Source organism: Erigeron canadensis, chromosome 8 (genome assembly GCF_010389155.1).
Source record: "Erigeron canadensis isolate Cc75 chromosome 8, C_canadensis_v1, whole genome shotgun sequence".
Lineage (NCBI taxonomy): Eukaryota > Viridiplantae > Streptophyta > Magnoliopsida > Asterales > Asteraceae > Erigeron > Erigeron canadensis.
This window is the reverse complement of record NC_057768.1, coordinates 26,361,847-26,376,478: the sequence shown is the minus strand read 5'-3', so window position 1 is coordinate 26,376,478 and position 14,632 is coordinate 26,361,847. Positions and strand designations below refer to the sequence as shown.

Genomic DNA, 14,632 nt, shown 5'->3' with positions numbered 1-14,632 from the left:
TATTCCCGATGTTGTTTGTCCTTATTAGGGACAGTATCTTTTCCCATGGCTGATATTGATGGTGAATAGCAAGATGTAACTTTTTTGCTCAAAAGTTGCCAGTCTGCATATATTCTAATGTTGAGAGTTGCTGTTGTTGATTTGCATCATTCTATATTTTTATCTACTGTTTATTTGGATTTGTCCTGCAATAATGAGAGGTGATGAAGTAGCCGCAAGTTCCTTTGTTTCTTATATTGAATTAAAATTGAGAAGTGTTGGTATCGATAATTGGACATGAGATACCAGTTAAATGTAGTAATGTTATTTCAGCCATTGTTTGTGAGAGCACAAAAGATAAAGTTTTTGGATAGAAAAAAGGATAAATATCTTGTAATGTAACAAACTCTGAACGAATGTCTAATAACTAAAGTTGTATGTATTGTATGTAAACAATTCGAAAATAATGTTTATTGTATGTAAGAAAATGTATTCAACCAATTAAAATCAGACAGTGGCACCTTTATATGGTTGCCACGTATGTTTTCTTATATATAATAAACATTTTTTAAAGTTGTTTACCCATAATATACAAAACTTTAGTTATTTTTTACTATAAACATTCGTCCAAAGTTTGTTACATGGCAGGATACTTATCTCTAGAAAAAAAAAGGACTTTATGAATTCGGCTCATAAAGTTAAATGTAGAAATATATTTGTACCTGACATGTGAGGACATGTATGTTTTTAAAAACAACGTTTGCAAATTTGGACATGATCATTATAAATGAACATTAAATGATTTCGTAACCTTTTTCACACTGTCTAATTCATTGAAGGAAAGGTAGGACTATGATATAAATGGACAAAAGGTAATTTTAGGAAAAAGATCTTTGAGATCTCTTTCGTTTTTTCAATTCTCTACTCTAATATCAATATTGTATTGTAATCTTTTTTTCTATAATCTACAACTCTAGATCATATATTAGTTGTATATTTTCATTTCATTCACTATTAGTAATGACATCATGTATTAACCGACTAACAGTAAATATTATCATTGATTTACTGTGAGTATGTCTCTTTTATGGAAAAGAACATATACACATGATACAAATTTAAATTTTTTATGATTACTTTCATTTCGATTAATCTTCTTATTCTTATAATAACTGTAAACACAGATGTTTCACTCTTGATATGGAGAAGTAATCAATTAATCGATATTGAAAATGGTTCAAATATTTGTTACAGCCTTATTTAAACTACGTTTGTGTATGCACTTTTGTAAGAAAGACTTATGGGATGGGTTTAGGGACCAGTTTATAAGTATATTAAAGAATGGCTGGGCTAAAATGATTGACCACTGACAGTTGTCATTCACAATTTTGTTATCTTCAAATTTGAAACAATAATTGAATTGAAATGTCGACTGCAAACAAAGACTTCAATCAGATCAATCATTCTTTTCTTTACACAACATCCTAAATTAGTAAATTTTGTTAGCTTTCACAAAAAAATGGCTGAAATAGTTCTTTCTGTGTTGCTCCCTGTCGTTTTTGAGAAGCTGGCTTCTGCAGCTATGAACAAGTTTGCTGATCGCTCCAAGGAAATTCATACAGAGCTCAAAAAATGGAGAACGTCCTTACGCCAGATCAGAAAGCTTCTTAATGATGCTGCCCAGAAAGAGATAACAGACGAAAGCGTTAAGGATTGGCTGAATCGTCTCCAGCATTTGGCTTATGATATAGACGATGAACTAGACGGTTTAGCAACTGATGCTATGCATCGTGAGCTCACCGATCAGGAACCTGCAAGAAACATAACCAGCAAGGAACCTGCACTACTAGTGCTTTCTCATCAACTAGAAATCGCTTAAATGATATTACCGCCAAGTTACAAGAACTGTATGATGAAAAAGATAATCTTGGTTTGACTGTGAAAGATAAAAGGTCGTCACGAGATATTAACAATAGAAATTACCAGAAGTTAGCTGATCAAGAACCAATAGTTAATCAAAAAAACTTTAGCATCGTGCCCATTGTGGGTATGCGTGGGATCGGAAAAACCACTCTTGCTAGACTTTTATATAACGAGCCAAAGGTCAACCAACACTTTGAACTCAAGGCATGGGTTTGTGTCTCAGATGAGTTTGATTGCTTCAATATAAGCAAAGTTATCTTTGAAGCTACAGCAAGTGAAGAAAAGAAAGAGAAGAAATTCACAGATCTAAATTTGTTTCAAGAAGCTCTTAGAGATCAACATACAGGGAAATGATTTCTACTAGTTTTGGATGACGTGTGAAGCAAAAAGTTTGAAGATTGGGATACCTTAGTGCCTTCATATCATGCAATGGCTCCCGAAAGTAAGATTATCATCACAACTAGAAAGGAAAAACTGATCCAACTGTTAGGAAACGATAATCCTTACCATCTGAATAAGTTGTCACCTCAAGATGCTTTGTCTTTGTTTGCTCAGCATGCACTAGGTGCAACTAACTTTGATTCCTATCTTAAAATCACTTGGAAGTTTATTGAGGACAAAAATAAATGAAGAAAAATGGAAGGACTTGCTAGAAAGTGAGATACGGAGTTTAAAAGATGATGGTGGTATCCTTCCCGCTCTTTGACTGAGCTACCTTGATCTTTCTGCCTGTTTGAAGCAGTTATTTGCATACTCATGCTTGTTCCCTAAGGATTACGTGTTTGACAAGGAGGACTTGATTCTCTTAAGGATGGCGGAGGGGTTTTTGCTTGAATCATGCACTGGCAAGTCAATGGAATGCTTGGGTGAAGAATACTTTGATGAGTTGATTTCAAGGTCATTTTTTCAGCATGTGCCTAACGATGAATCGTTATACGTGATGCATGACCTCATGAATGATTTGGCTACATATGTTGCCGAAGAGTTTTTTTATAAGGTTAGACAATGAAAATTGAAAACCAATAGTTCAAAAAAGTACTGACACATGTCCTTTGTTCGTAAGAAATTTATGACCCTCAAAATTAAAGTTCAAGGCATTTGAAAGAGCTAATAGTTTGAGAACGTTTTTGGCAGTGCCAGTTGTGGTGAGAATAGGCTCGTGGGGGAGATTTTACCCATCCCATAAGATTTTGGTTCACCTACTTCCTCGGTTACCGTTGTTAAGGGCTCTTTGCTTGAGTAATTTAGAGATAGACGAGATACCAGAGTCCTTTGGTGGTTTGAAGCACCTGTGGTATCTTAATTTATCTCAAACTCCAATCACAAATTTAGCAGATAATGTTTGTAAGCTTTATAAGTTACAAACATTGATCGTGTTTGGTTGTGAGGAGTTGAAGGAGTTGCCTGACAGCTTCTTGAAACTAAGAAATTTACGGCATATTGACATTAGGGACACTCCGCTTTTGAAGAACATGCCGTTAGGTGTTGGCGAGATGAAAAGCCTACAAACTCTTTCCAAGATTAGCATTGGGGGAGAAAACGAGTTTCCAATAAGCGGGCTAAAGAACTTGAAGAATCTTCGCCGGAGAGTTTGCATTGATGGGCTAGAAAAATTGCAAAACATTGATCAAGTACGGGCTGCGAACTTGTCACAAATGAGGCTTAATGAGTTAGTGGTGGAATGAAGTAATGTGTTTGACGGGTCTTGAAAGCAAAGACTTGAAACAGAGGTCTTGGATGTGCTTAGTGATGATTTGAAAAAACTAGAAGTCGTGTCATATGGGGGTATAGAGTTTCCAAAATGGGTTGGGGAATCCTCATTTTGTAAATTGACTGTTGCTCATATGTATAAATGTAGAAATTGTGTGTTTCTGCCACCTGTTGGCAGCTGCCATCACCGAAGAAGTTGTCTATTGAAAGCATGAATGATGCGAAAGAGGTTAGTTAAGAGTTTTTGGGGAATGGTGGTGCAACATACTCTTTCACTTGAGATTCTAAGGTTTAGTAATATGCCATGGTGAGAGGTATGGTCGGTCAATGTGTCGGGTTTTATGGTGTGTCCATGCCTTAAAGAGCTTCATATATAATACTGTCCAAGAACGGCACGATGGGAGGTGTGGTGACCCAATGTCGGTGTTACAGTGTTTCCATGCCTTCAAGAGCTTGTTGTAAGGCGGTGTCCTAAATTGGTTAAAGTCTTACTTGAAGCATTACCTTCGTTCATGGATCTAGAAATAAGCAAATGTGGTGATGGTGTATTGAAAAGCCTGGTTGGTGTAGCTCCATTAGTCAACAAGTTGAGTATATCAGGTATATAATATCTTGGTGGTGTTGAAGAATTAAGTTTTTGGGGATATAAACAAATTAGAAATTTGTGGGAATCAGAAGGAGAGACATGTAAGGAGATTCTTGTCAACTAAAAAAGTTGTATATAAATCGGTGCGAGAAATTGGTGAGAATAGGAGGAGGAGAGAAAGAGGTGGAGGAGGAGGAGGAAGGGGGCAACCTCCCAACATCTCTCGGGATGTTAACGATATGTGATTGTAAGAATCTGAAGTATTTGAGTTGTCCAAAGAGCATTGAAACCTTGGAGATTGTTGGTTGTTAGGATCTGGAGCATTTGAGTTGTCCAACTAATAGCATTCAAAAGTTGAGAATCAGTGATTGTAGGTCAATTACATCTGTCTCCTTCTCAACAGAAAGAGGAGGAGGGGGATGACAGAAGCTCGAGTCACTTGATATAAGGGAATGTAACTCAGAATTGGAGAAGGAGTTGGAAAAGCAGAGGTTAATAATATTCAACACCATCACAACCACCATGCCAATTCTTGAAGTTTTACGTGTACGTAATTGGGAAAATCTTAACTTAGTAACGAAATTTACAACATGTTTCATTCGGCTCATTGAGTTGGAAATAGGATATTGTGGGAGAATAGAGTCATTCCTTGATTTGCAGGATCTTGTCTCGTTAAAGGATCCGACAATCTGCGATTGTCCAAGTATGGATGGTCCTCCCCCTCTTCCTCTTAGAAGGAGCAGTGGTGTAAGTGCGGTTTAGCCTCCCAAATTGGATTCCTTAAGTATAGGGAAGTTGAAGAGACCCATATCAGAATGGGGCCCACTCCCAACCTCACTCGTTGAACTAAATCTATGGGGTGGATTTGGATCATCATCATCGGCAGAAGAAGAAGAAGACTTCAAGAGTTTCCCAACCTCCCCACTTCTAATTCCTTATTCACTATCATCCTTTCTTACATGACTTAAACTATGGGATTTTAAGAAAATGGAAAGATTATCATTGGAGGGACTCCAACGCCTCACCTCCCTCCAACATCTCTCCATTGAAGATTGCCCAAAGTTAAAAGAATTACCGGAAACGTTGTTGCCTTCACTTTTGAGTTTGGAAATAGTCAATTGCCCAAATGAAGAACTAAAAGAATAGATGATGAGTAGAAGAGGTTCCTATTGGCCCCTGCTCACCCATATCCCCAGAGTCAACATACTATAAGCAATTATGAAGGTTATGTCCCTCTCTTATTGGCCATTCAACACTTCATTATTTTAGAAACTAGGTTTGTTTATGTTGAGATTTACCGCTGTAAATCCAAAACATTATGATTTTTATTTTATATCTTGTTAATCCCAGTCAGAGATATCTTCTTATTAATTCTGATGATAGAAATTAATATGATTTTGAGTTTGAATTTCAATTGTTCTTTTTTTGCAGTTGGATACATACATGTCAACAGTAAGTTTATGTTTCTTTTTTTGCAGCTTCTCATGATATTTATTATATATGTTTGTCCAAACTATATTTTATTAAGGATGACTATTCCTATGTTTTGTGATTCATTTAGGGGGTGTTTGGCCTAGCTTAGCTTATTTTACAAGGCTTTTAGCTTTTTAGCTTATTTAGAAGAATAAAAGCTTTATTTGTGTTTGGCTGGGCTTATAAGCTTATAGCTTTTGGGCTTTTAAAAGCCATTTTAGAAAAGCCATTATGTTATTGGTTTTTTTCCAACAGCCATTAGCTTTTTTTCCATTTATACAAAAATCACTTATATGCCCTTTCCCCACCCCACCCACCATCTGCTGTTGTGCTAGACGACTCCTCCCTAGGTAAAATCTTCTTCTTCTTCATTTTTTTTTATTAAAATCAAATTCATCATATTTTCCTTTTCAATCTCTCTTTTAAATATCAACAAACAAATCATGTATTTAAAGTTTTTGCATAATCGATCCACTAAAACCTTATTGTTGTTATTGTTTTTATTATTGTTTTTTGATGACTTTAGCACATGGAGTTGGAAATCGACTGGTCCAAGAAACATTTAATCATTCTGGTGAAACTATTCATAGGCATTTTCATCTTGTTTTGAACTCAGTACTTAAATTAAGTGGAGACATTATAAAGCCTAGTCCAAATTACAATGAAGAAGTACCCTCACAAATCTTAAATTCGAGCCGTTATTACCCGATGTTCAAGGTAGTCCATATACTCTACTACGTATTCAATTTATAACTTTGAGATAATGAACAACTATGTTTTTCTATGCAGGATTGCATTGGAGCCATTGATGGGACTCATGTGATGGCATCTGTTCGGGAACATGAGCAACCAAAATATATTGGTAGAAAATGTTATGCGACACAAAACATAATGGCGGCATGCGATTTTAACATGTGTTTTACATTTGCGTGGGCTGGATGGGAAGGGACATCACATGATACTAGAATATTCAATGAAGCATTGCGAAGGCCCAAAGTTAATTTTCCATGTCCAACGGGTGGTTAGTACCATTCCATGTTTATTGAAACTTTATGTTTTACTTAACCTTTTTATATAAGTAATAATATTTCTTTTATTCTTCATAGATAAATATTACGTTGTTGATGCCGGGTATCCAAATACTAGAGGTTATCTTGCTCCATATAAAGGAACCAATATTCGGTATCATATACCAGAATTTCGTCATGGAAAAACTGCTGCTAGTCGTGCTCCTAGAGGAGCTAAAGAGATATTTAACCATCGGCATTCATCATTGAGAAATGTCATTGAACGAACTTTTGGAGTATGGAAGGCTAGATGGGAAATATTATAAAATATGCATGTCAATTACACTTACGAGACACAAGTGAATATCGTGCTTGCATCCATGGCGATTCATAATTATATTAGAAAGAAAGATGCATGTGATGAAGGATTTATTAGGGCGCAACGAGAATCTTACACTCCAAATAACGGTATTCATGGTCGAGGATCTAGTAGCATTAGCGAAATAGATGAAGACACAAGTGCACAACGTAGACATGATGATTTATATATGAGTGCAATTAGAAATATAATTGCAGGAGAACTAATCCAATCAAGATGAATGTGTTTATTGAATATTGATGCATGTTAATTAATTTCGTACTCATCATTTGGAATATTATAAAAGTTTAAGTTATAATAAAGATAAATTCATCAGGGGAATTATTGTTATGGCTCATAAGTGAAAATTATTGTTAGACTTATAAATCAAAGAAAGTAAGAAAGAAAAGCTAGGCCCTTTTTGGTCATTTTATCAACATAAGCCAACTTAAAAAAAGCTAGGCCAAACACTCTAAAATAGCTTATCAGCTTATATAACATAAGCTAATCCAAACACCATAAAAAAGCTTATAAGCTTATGAAATAAAAGCATAAGCAAAAAAGCATAAGCCAAAAATCAAAAGCTAGGCCAAACACCCCCTTAGTCAGTTGGTTCGTTGGCAACCAGTCCACTCAAATGTGACAGCTCAAAGAACGGGAATTGGGACCGCCATCGATGGGTTTAACTGGTGGGTTGGGTTTTGTTGTTGGTGGTGGTGGTGGATGTGTGTGTGGTGGGGGGGTGGGGGGGGGGATTGTAAGAATGCTTTGTTGGATCTGTTGTTGCCAGACCCAAAACTCTGGATGAGTTTCTGGAGACTGTTGTAGTTCAAATCTATGTGCAGAGAAACTAACAAGTATCGTTTTGAAGAGCGAATCCTACACATATTAATAGGTGTTTTATAGATATATGAACTTCTACATCCTTAACTTTTAAGATACTCGAAACAAACTATCCTCCTATCACTCTAATTACATACTCATATCTTTTATTGTGGCACACCAATCAATAATGTGACATCAAAGCTAACACCCTGTTCTAGGTGACATGTGGTGCATCTATGCTTGTAGGATTTAGTACCTGTTATATCTCGATCCAGCTAGTCCCACGAATGCATGTCCGTACAAACCAAGCCGTGCTATTACTCGAATTGTAAGAAACAATGTTTCTCTTCTACACCAGCTCAAAAACCTTGATCCCCAACTCCTAGAAACCGCATTTTGAATACATGTTCTTTGTCTAGATTATCGCGAATGGCATAACCATGTATATCGATGCCTGGTGACAAAACCACCAGTTGTGCGGTGACAACAATTAAAGTAACAATAATTATGGAATCTGGCTTTCTTCCTCCCACGTTCATTTTCTTGAAAGAAACCAAGGCCTTCCGATACTCTCTAGACTTTGAAAAACCAGATATCAAAGCAGACCAGGTTAATAAACCACCAAATACTTTACACCCGGAATGCAGACAACCACATCTTGAGTACATACTAACAAGCACACTACTTACATACACGTTAGAATAAAGCCCGTTTCTCAAACAATACCCATGAATTTCCTGGCCAATTTCCAGTGAGCTAGAACATGTCAAACCCGATAACAACCCATCAGCCTGGTTCCCATTTTTCTCAATACTATAAACAAATGTAACCCTTTCACCCAATACCCATAACTTCCGTATCCCAAAATCCTCGTGTTATACAAAACCAAGTCGCATTCGTTTAACCTATCAAACACCATTCTCGCGTCATCAATTTGGGCAAGTTTAGGGTAAGCCGACAATAACGCACTACAAAAACTGAGTCCAGTTCTGTATCAGAAACAATCACTTGACCATGCACAACCTTAAGAGCATCAAGATCAAGTCATTCGGAACAAGCACGTGAAATGCAAGCAAATGTTAGATTATCAGGCTCTATCTCTAAAGTTAACATATGTTTAATAGAGTGAACCGTTAAGAACATGCTGGGTTTCAGCATAAGCACTAATAGTGAAGTTACAAAGATAGACAATTGTGTGAGGCATTTCATCAAACAGATTGTGGGCAGAGATGATATCGTTATTATTGTTGGCATAATGTGTACCGATTTTAGTTAGGTGTAAAATGGGTCATGGACGATGCTGGTTTTCATAAGTAAATCATGGAATGATTTGGTTCTTGATAAAGTTTGATGTTGTTTTGGTTGTTCAAATATAAGTGGACTTAAACTGAACCAACACCAATTTATTGGTTTTTAATCCTTGGCTGTGTGTAATTGTTTGTATGATTTTCTCTTAAAAAAAACTTTGCACAATTATCACTTTATAATTAAAGGTTTTGCTTCTATATGGAGTCATCTAATACATAAGTATATCAATGAAAAAAGCCTAAGAACATTGTGTGACAAGCCCGGCTCAGTGGACCACATAAGTATATCAATGAATTTGTAGGCACATTGCCCATTTTAGTTACCTAAGGATTCCTTTCTTAATCAAATATAATTGGCATCCATACCTTTACTAAAGGCAGGTAACATCTTTATCTTTGTCCAAAACAATGACTTGCTGTATAAAAAACGAATGTTGAATGATTATTTCTTTCTTTCTAGTTGTGCACCCTTTTCCATCTATATCATTTGTCATTTTTTTTTATCAAACCACTACTCACCAAAATAATGGCTGAAATCATCATTTCTGCTTTGCTCCCTGTCGTTTTTGAGAAACTGGCTTCTGCGGCCTTGAACAAGTTTGCTGCTCGTTCCAAGGAAACTCGATTGGAGCTCAAGAAATGGAACATGTCCTTACGCCAGATCCGAACTCTTCTTAATGATGCTGCCCAAAAAGAAATAACTGACGAAAGCGTCAAGGATTGGCTTATTCGGCTCCAACATGTGGCCTATGATATAGACGACGAACTCGATGCTTTAGCAACTGATGCTATGCATCGTGAGTTCACTGATCAGGAGCCTGCAAGAAACATAACCAGCAAGGTAAAAAAGCTCATCCCAACTTGTTGCACTACTACTTTCTCGTCATCATCATCAACTACTAGGATGCACTACCGCAAGTTAAATGATATTACCAGCAAGTTACAAGAACTGTATGATGAAAAAGATAAGCTTGGTTGACTGTCAAAGGCATAAGGTCGTCACAAGAAAAAAACAGAAGACACCAGGCCTCTTTATTAACACCTGGTATTGTTGGACGACTTGCTGAAAAGAAAGTTCTGCTCCAGAAGCTGTTGGCTGATCAAGAAAAAAAAGCGAACCAATACAACTTTATCATCGTGCCCATTGTTGGTATGGGTGGGATGGGCAAAACAACTCTTGCTAGACTTTTGTATAACGAACCAAAAGTCAAGGAACACTTTGAACTCAAAGCCTGGGTATGTGTCTCAGATGAGTTTGATAGCTTCAATATCAGCAAGCTTATCTTTGAATCTGTTGCGGGTCAACAGAAGAAATTTGAAAATGCAAATCTGATTCAAGAAGCTCTTCGAAATCAACTTTACGGGAAACGATTTCTGCTAGTTTTGGATGACGTGTGGAGCGAAAAGATTGAAGATTGGGATACGTTAGTGCCTCCATTTCATGCGGTGGCCCCCGGAAGTAAGATCATCATCACAACTCGAACGGAAAAATTGATCCAACAGTTGGGATGTGATAACCCATTCTATTTGAATAAGCTGTCACACGAAGATGCTTTGTCATTGTTTGCTCAGCATGCACTGGGTGCAAATAACTTTGATTCATCTCCAGAGCTCAGATCATATGGTGAGGGCATCGTGCGAAAATGTGATGGCCTTCCTTTGGCTTTAAAATCACTTGGAAGTTTGTTAAGGAGCAAAACGAAAAAAGAAGAAAAATGGAAGGAGATGCTAGAAAGTGAGATATGGAGTTTAGAAGACGATGTTGGTATTCTTCCCGCTCTTCGACTGAGCTACCTTGATCTTTCTGCACGTCTCAAGCATTTATTTGCATACTCATGCTTGTTCCCTAAGGATTACGTGTTTGAGAAGGAGGACTTGATTCTGCTATGGATGGCGGAGGGGTTTTTGCTTGGATCAAGATCTAGCAAGTCAATGGAATGCTTGGGTGAGGAATACTTTGATGAGTTGTTGTCAAGGTCATTTTTTCAGCATGTTCCTGAAGATGATTCGTTATTCGTGATGCATGACCTCATGAATGATTTAGCTACATCTGTTGCCGGAGAGTTTTTTATAAGGTTAGACGTTGAAATGAAGAATAAAAGTGAAGAGCATGGTTTCGAAAAGTACCGACATATATCTTTTGTCCGTGAGGAATTCATGTCTCTCAAGAAGTTCAAGACTATTGAAAAGGCTAATGCTTTGAGAACGTTTTTGGCAGTGCCAGTTGTGGTGAGAGATGAAGGGTGGAATACATTCTTTCTATCCCGTAAGATATTGGTCGACCTACTTCCCCGGTTACCATTGTTAAGGGCCCTTTGCTTGAGTAAGTTACAGATAGACGAGATACCAGAGTTTGTTGGTGGTTTGAAGCACCTGCGGTATCTTAATGTATCTCAAACTCCAATCACACATTTACCAGACAGTGTTTGCAATCTTTATAATTTGCAAACATTGATCGTGTTTGGCTGTGGGAACTTGAAGGAGTTGCCCGACAACTTCCTGAAACTTAAAAATCTACGGCATTTTGATGTCAGAGACACTCCACTTGTGAAGAACATGTCGTTATGTGTTGGGGAGATGAAAAGCCTACAAACTCTATCCAAGATCAGTATTGAGGAAGAGAACAAGTTTCCAAGAAGCGGGCTAAGGAACTTGAAGAATCTTCGCCGCAAAGTTTGCATTGATGGGTTAGACAAATTGCAAAATATTGATCAAGCACGGAAGCTGAACCTGTCACAAATGAAGGTTAGTGAGTTAGTGATGGAATGGAGTGATGACTTTGATGGGTCTCGAAAGCAAAGACTTGAAGCAGAGGTCCAGGTCCTGGATGTGCTTAAGCCTCACCGCGATAATCTGAAAAGTCTTAAAGTTGAGTCATATGGGGGCACAAAGTTTCCGAAATGGGTTGGGGATTCCTCGTTTTGCAAATTGAATGTTGTTTATATGTCTAAATGTAGAAATTGTTTGTTTCTACCACCACTTGGACAGCTGCCATCATTGAAGAAGTTGTATATTGATAGCATGGATGATGCGAAAGAGGTAGGTTCAGGGTTATTCGGGAATGCCTCTCCAGCTTTCCCTTCACTTGAGATTCTATGGTTTCGTGATATGCCACAGTGGGAGGAATGGTTAGTCAATGCGGTGGGTGTTGCAGTGTTTCCACACCTTGAAGAGCTTATGCTATGTAACTGTCCTAATATGGAACGATGGGAGGTGAATGCCGATGTTAGAGTGTTTCCATGCCTTCAAAAGCTTATTGTAAGTAGGTGTCCTAATTTGGTTAAAGTCTCACTTGAAGCATTACCTTCATTGAGGGTTCTCAAAATAAACTATTGTAATGATGGAGTACTGAAAAGTCTGGTTGGTGTAGCTTCATCAGTGACCGAGTTGAGTATAGAGGGTATATCAGGACTTAGTGATGAGGTGTGGGCTGGCATTGTACAGTATCTTGGGGTACTTGAAGAATTAAATATCAATTATTGTAATGAAATTAGTAATTTGTGGGAATCAGAAGAAGAAGCCGGAGATGCATGTAAGGAGGTTCTTGTTAATTTAAAAAAGTTGACTATTTGTAGTTGTAAGAAATTGGTGAGAATAGGAGGAGGAAGAGGAGAGGAAAGGAGCAACCTCCCATCATCTCTTAGGAGGTTAGAGATATGGAGTTGCAATAATCTGAAGCATTTGAGTTGTCCAGATAACATTGAAACCTTAACGTTAGATAGTTGTGAGAATCTGGAGCATTTGAGTTGTCCAGCCAACAAGACCATTCAAAAGTTGTCAATTAAAGGTTGTAAGTCACTTGCATCTACCTCCTCCTTCCCAATAGGAGGATGGGGATGGCAGAAGTTCAAGTCACTTGAAGTTTTAACCATAACCTCCATGGGGGGAAATGTGATATTAATGACGAAAGCTACATGTTTCCTTCAACAGCTCATGAAATTGGGAATATATAATTGTAGGGAAATAGAGTCATTCCCTGATTTGAAGGATCTCGTGTCGCTAAAGCATCTGGTAATCAGGGATTGTGCAAGCATGGATGGGCCACCTCTTCTTGGAAGTGGGGTTTGGCCTCCCAATTTGGATTTCTTAGAGATAGGGAAGTTGAAGAAGCCCATATCAGAATGGGGCCCGCTCCCCACCTCACTTGTTGAACTAACTCTATGGGGTGGATCATCAGCAGAAGGAGAAGAAGAAGACGTCAAGAGTTTCCCAACCTCCTCCTCACTTCTTTCTTATTCATTATCATCATCTCTTACTACGCTTCATTTATGGGATTTTAAGAGAATGGAAAGAATATCATCAGAGGGACTCCAACACCTCACCTCCCTCCAACATCTCTCCATTTGGGAGTGCCCAAGGTTGAAAGATCTGCCAGAGACGCTGTTATTGCCTACACTTTTGAGATTGGTAATATTCAAGTGCAATGAAGAACTGAAAGAAAAGATGATGAGTAGAAGAGGATCCTATTGGCCCCTTCTCTCTGATATCCCCCTCGTCATACTGTGTTAAGTTTGCAGAATAGCAAGTTTATGTTTTGGTTATTTGTCATTGCTTCAAGGATTCAGAGACTCATCAACCAGTTACTTATGTTAGATTTTATTAGTTGCAGGTGCCTACTTTTTAATTTTACTATGTATCACCCACTTGAGTAGCTCTTCATAAATCTGGTTTAAATGTGTATGTTCACCCTATATTTTATTAAGGATGAATGCTCCTATGTTGTTATCAGTTACTTTCTTTCTTGTCAGTCATATTTAGTCGGTTGTGGCTTGTTTGCAACAAGTCCGCTCAAACCTAACTGGTTATTTTGGACAAAAACCAGGAATTGGGATTGCCGTCGATGGTGTAAGATGCCTTCTTTGGATCCGTTGTTGCAACACCCAAAACTCCGGATGGGTTTCTGAAACCAATCACTCTCTTTGGTTGGCACCTAACCACCCTCTGTCTCAACACCGGACCGGATCTTAATGGTAGTGGTTCAAATCTATGTGCAGAGAAACTAAGTAGTATTATATTGAAGAGCCTGCACCATACATATTAATAGGTGTCTTATAAACGCATGAATAAATGCACTTAACAAACTGAACATAATGCTCAGTTTTTGCGCTGATGCCAAAATCAACATCCATTCTCCTAAAAATCCCTCGACCTTCTTTATCATGGCCACCATGACAGTACTTGCTATTATCGAATTGTAAGAAACAATGTTTCTCTTCTGCATCTGCTCAAAAACCATGATTCCCACATCCAAGAAACGGCATTTTGTATACATGTCTACCAATGCAGAAGATTCCATTATTTTTGCATCTAGGTTTTGGCAGTGGCATAACCATGAGTGTGGATGCCTGGTGACAAAACTACCAGTTGTGTAGTAACAGCAAGTAAAGTAGTAATAAGTATGGAATCTGGCCTTCTTCCTTCGACGTTCATTTTCTTGAAAGAAACCAAGGCCTTATGATACTTT

The 14,632-nt window shown here is 37.7% G+C and overlaps 2 protein-coding genes and 3 pseudogenes across 4 annotated transcripts; 4 read left to right on the top strand and 1 right to left on the bottom strand.

Moving 5' to 3' along the window:
- Positions 1–1,394: 1,394 nt before the first annotated feature.
- On the top strand, positions 1,395–2,268 carry LOC122609779 (putative disease resistance RPP13-like protein 1). The gene has a single exon (XM_043782721.1). The coding sequence runs from the start codon at positions 1,499–1,501 to the stop codon at positions 1,856–1,858; it is 360 nt and encodes a 119-aa protein (XP_043638656.1). The 5' UTR covers positions 1,395–1,498; the 3' UTR covers positions 1,859–2,268.
- Positions 2,269–2,278: 10 nt separating this feature from the next.
- On the top strand, positions 2,279–5,612 carry LOC122609777 (annotated as a pseudogene).
- LOC122609778 lies at positions 4,621–7,372 on the top strand. Of its 3 annotated transcripts, XM_043782718.1 has the most exons (5): positions 4,621–5,422; positions 5,630–5,650; positions 6,198–6,388; positions 6,461–6,692; positions 6,778–7,311. In XM_043782718.1, the coding sequence occupies exons 3-5, from the start codon at positions 6,380–6,382 to the stop codon at positions 7,002–7,004; spliced, it is 468 nt and encodes a 155-aa protein (XP_043638653.1). In that variant the 5' UTR covers positions 4,621–5,422; positions 5,630–5,650; positions 6,198–6,379; the 3' UTR covers positions 7,005–7,311. The 3 variants fall into 3 exon arrangements, with proteins under 3 accessions (XP_043638653.1, XP_043638652.1, XP_043638655.1); XM_043782720.1 differs by lacking the exons at positions 4,621–5,422; positions 5,630–5,650 and adding an exon at positions 5,672–6,021; XM_043782717.1 differs by lacking the exons at positions 4,621–5,422; positions 5,630–5,650 and having other exon boundaries at positions 5,665–6,388; positions 6,778–7,372.
- Positions 7,373–8,110: 738 nt separating this feature from the next.
- Positions 8,111–9,274, bottom strand: LOC122610513 (annotated as a pseudogene).
- Positions 9,275–9,694: 420 nt separating this feature from the next.
- On the top strand, positions 9,695–13,677 carry LOC122610512 (annotated as a pseudogene).
- Positions 13,678–14,632: the final 955 nt, after the last annotated feature.

Excerpts from the sequence above, each read along its gene's own strand:
- LOC122609779 (XM_043782721.1), top strand. The coding sequence starts at position 1,499 with ATGGCTGAAATAGTTCTTTCTGTGTTGCTCCCTGTCGTTTTTGAGAAG.
- LOC122609778 (XM_043782717.1), top strand. The coding sequence starts at position 6,188 with ATGACTTTAGCACATGGAGTTGGAAATCGACTGGTCCAAGAAACATTT. Across the intron at positions 6,389-6,460 it reads GTTATTACCCGATGTTCAAG|GATTGCATTGGAGCCATTGA; the intron begins GTAGTCCATATA and ends TTTTCTATGCAG. Across the intron at positions 6,693-6,777 it reads TTTTCCATGTCCAACGGGTG|ATAAATATTACGTTGTTGAT; the intron begins GTTAGTACCATT and ends TATTCTTCATAG.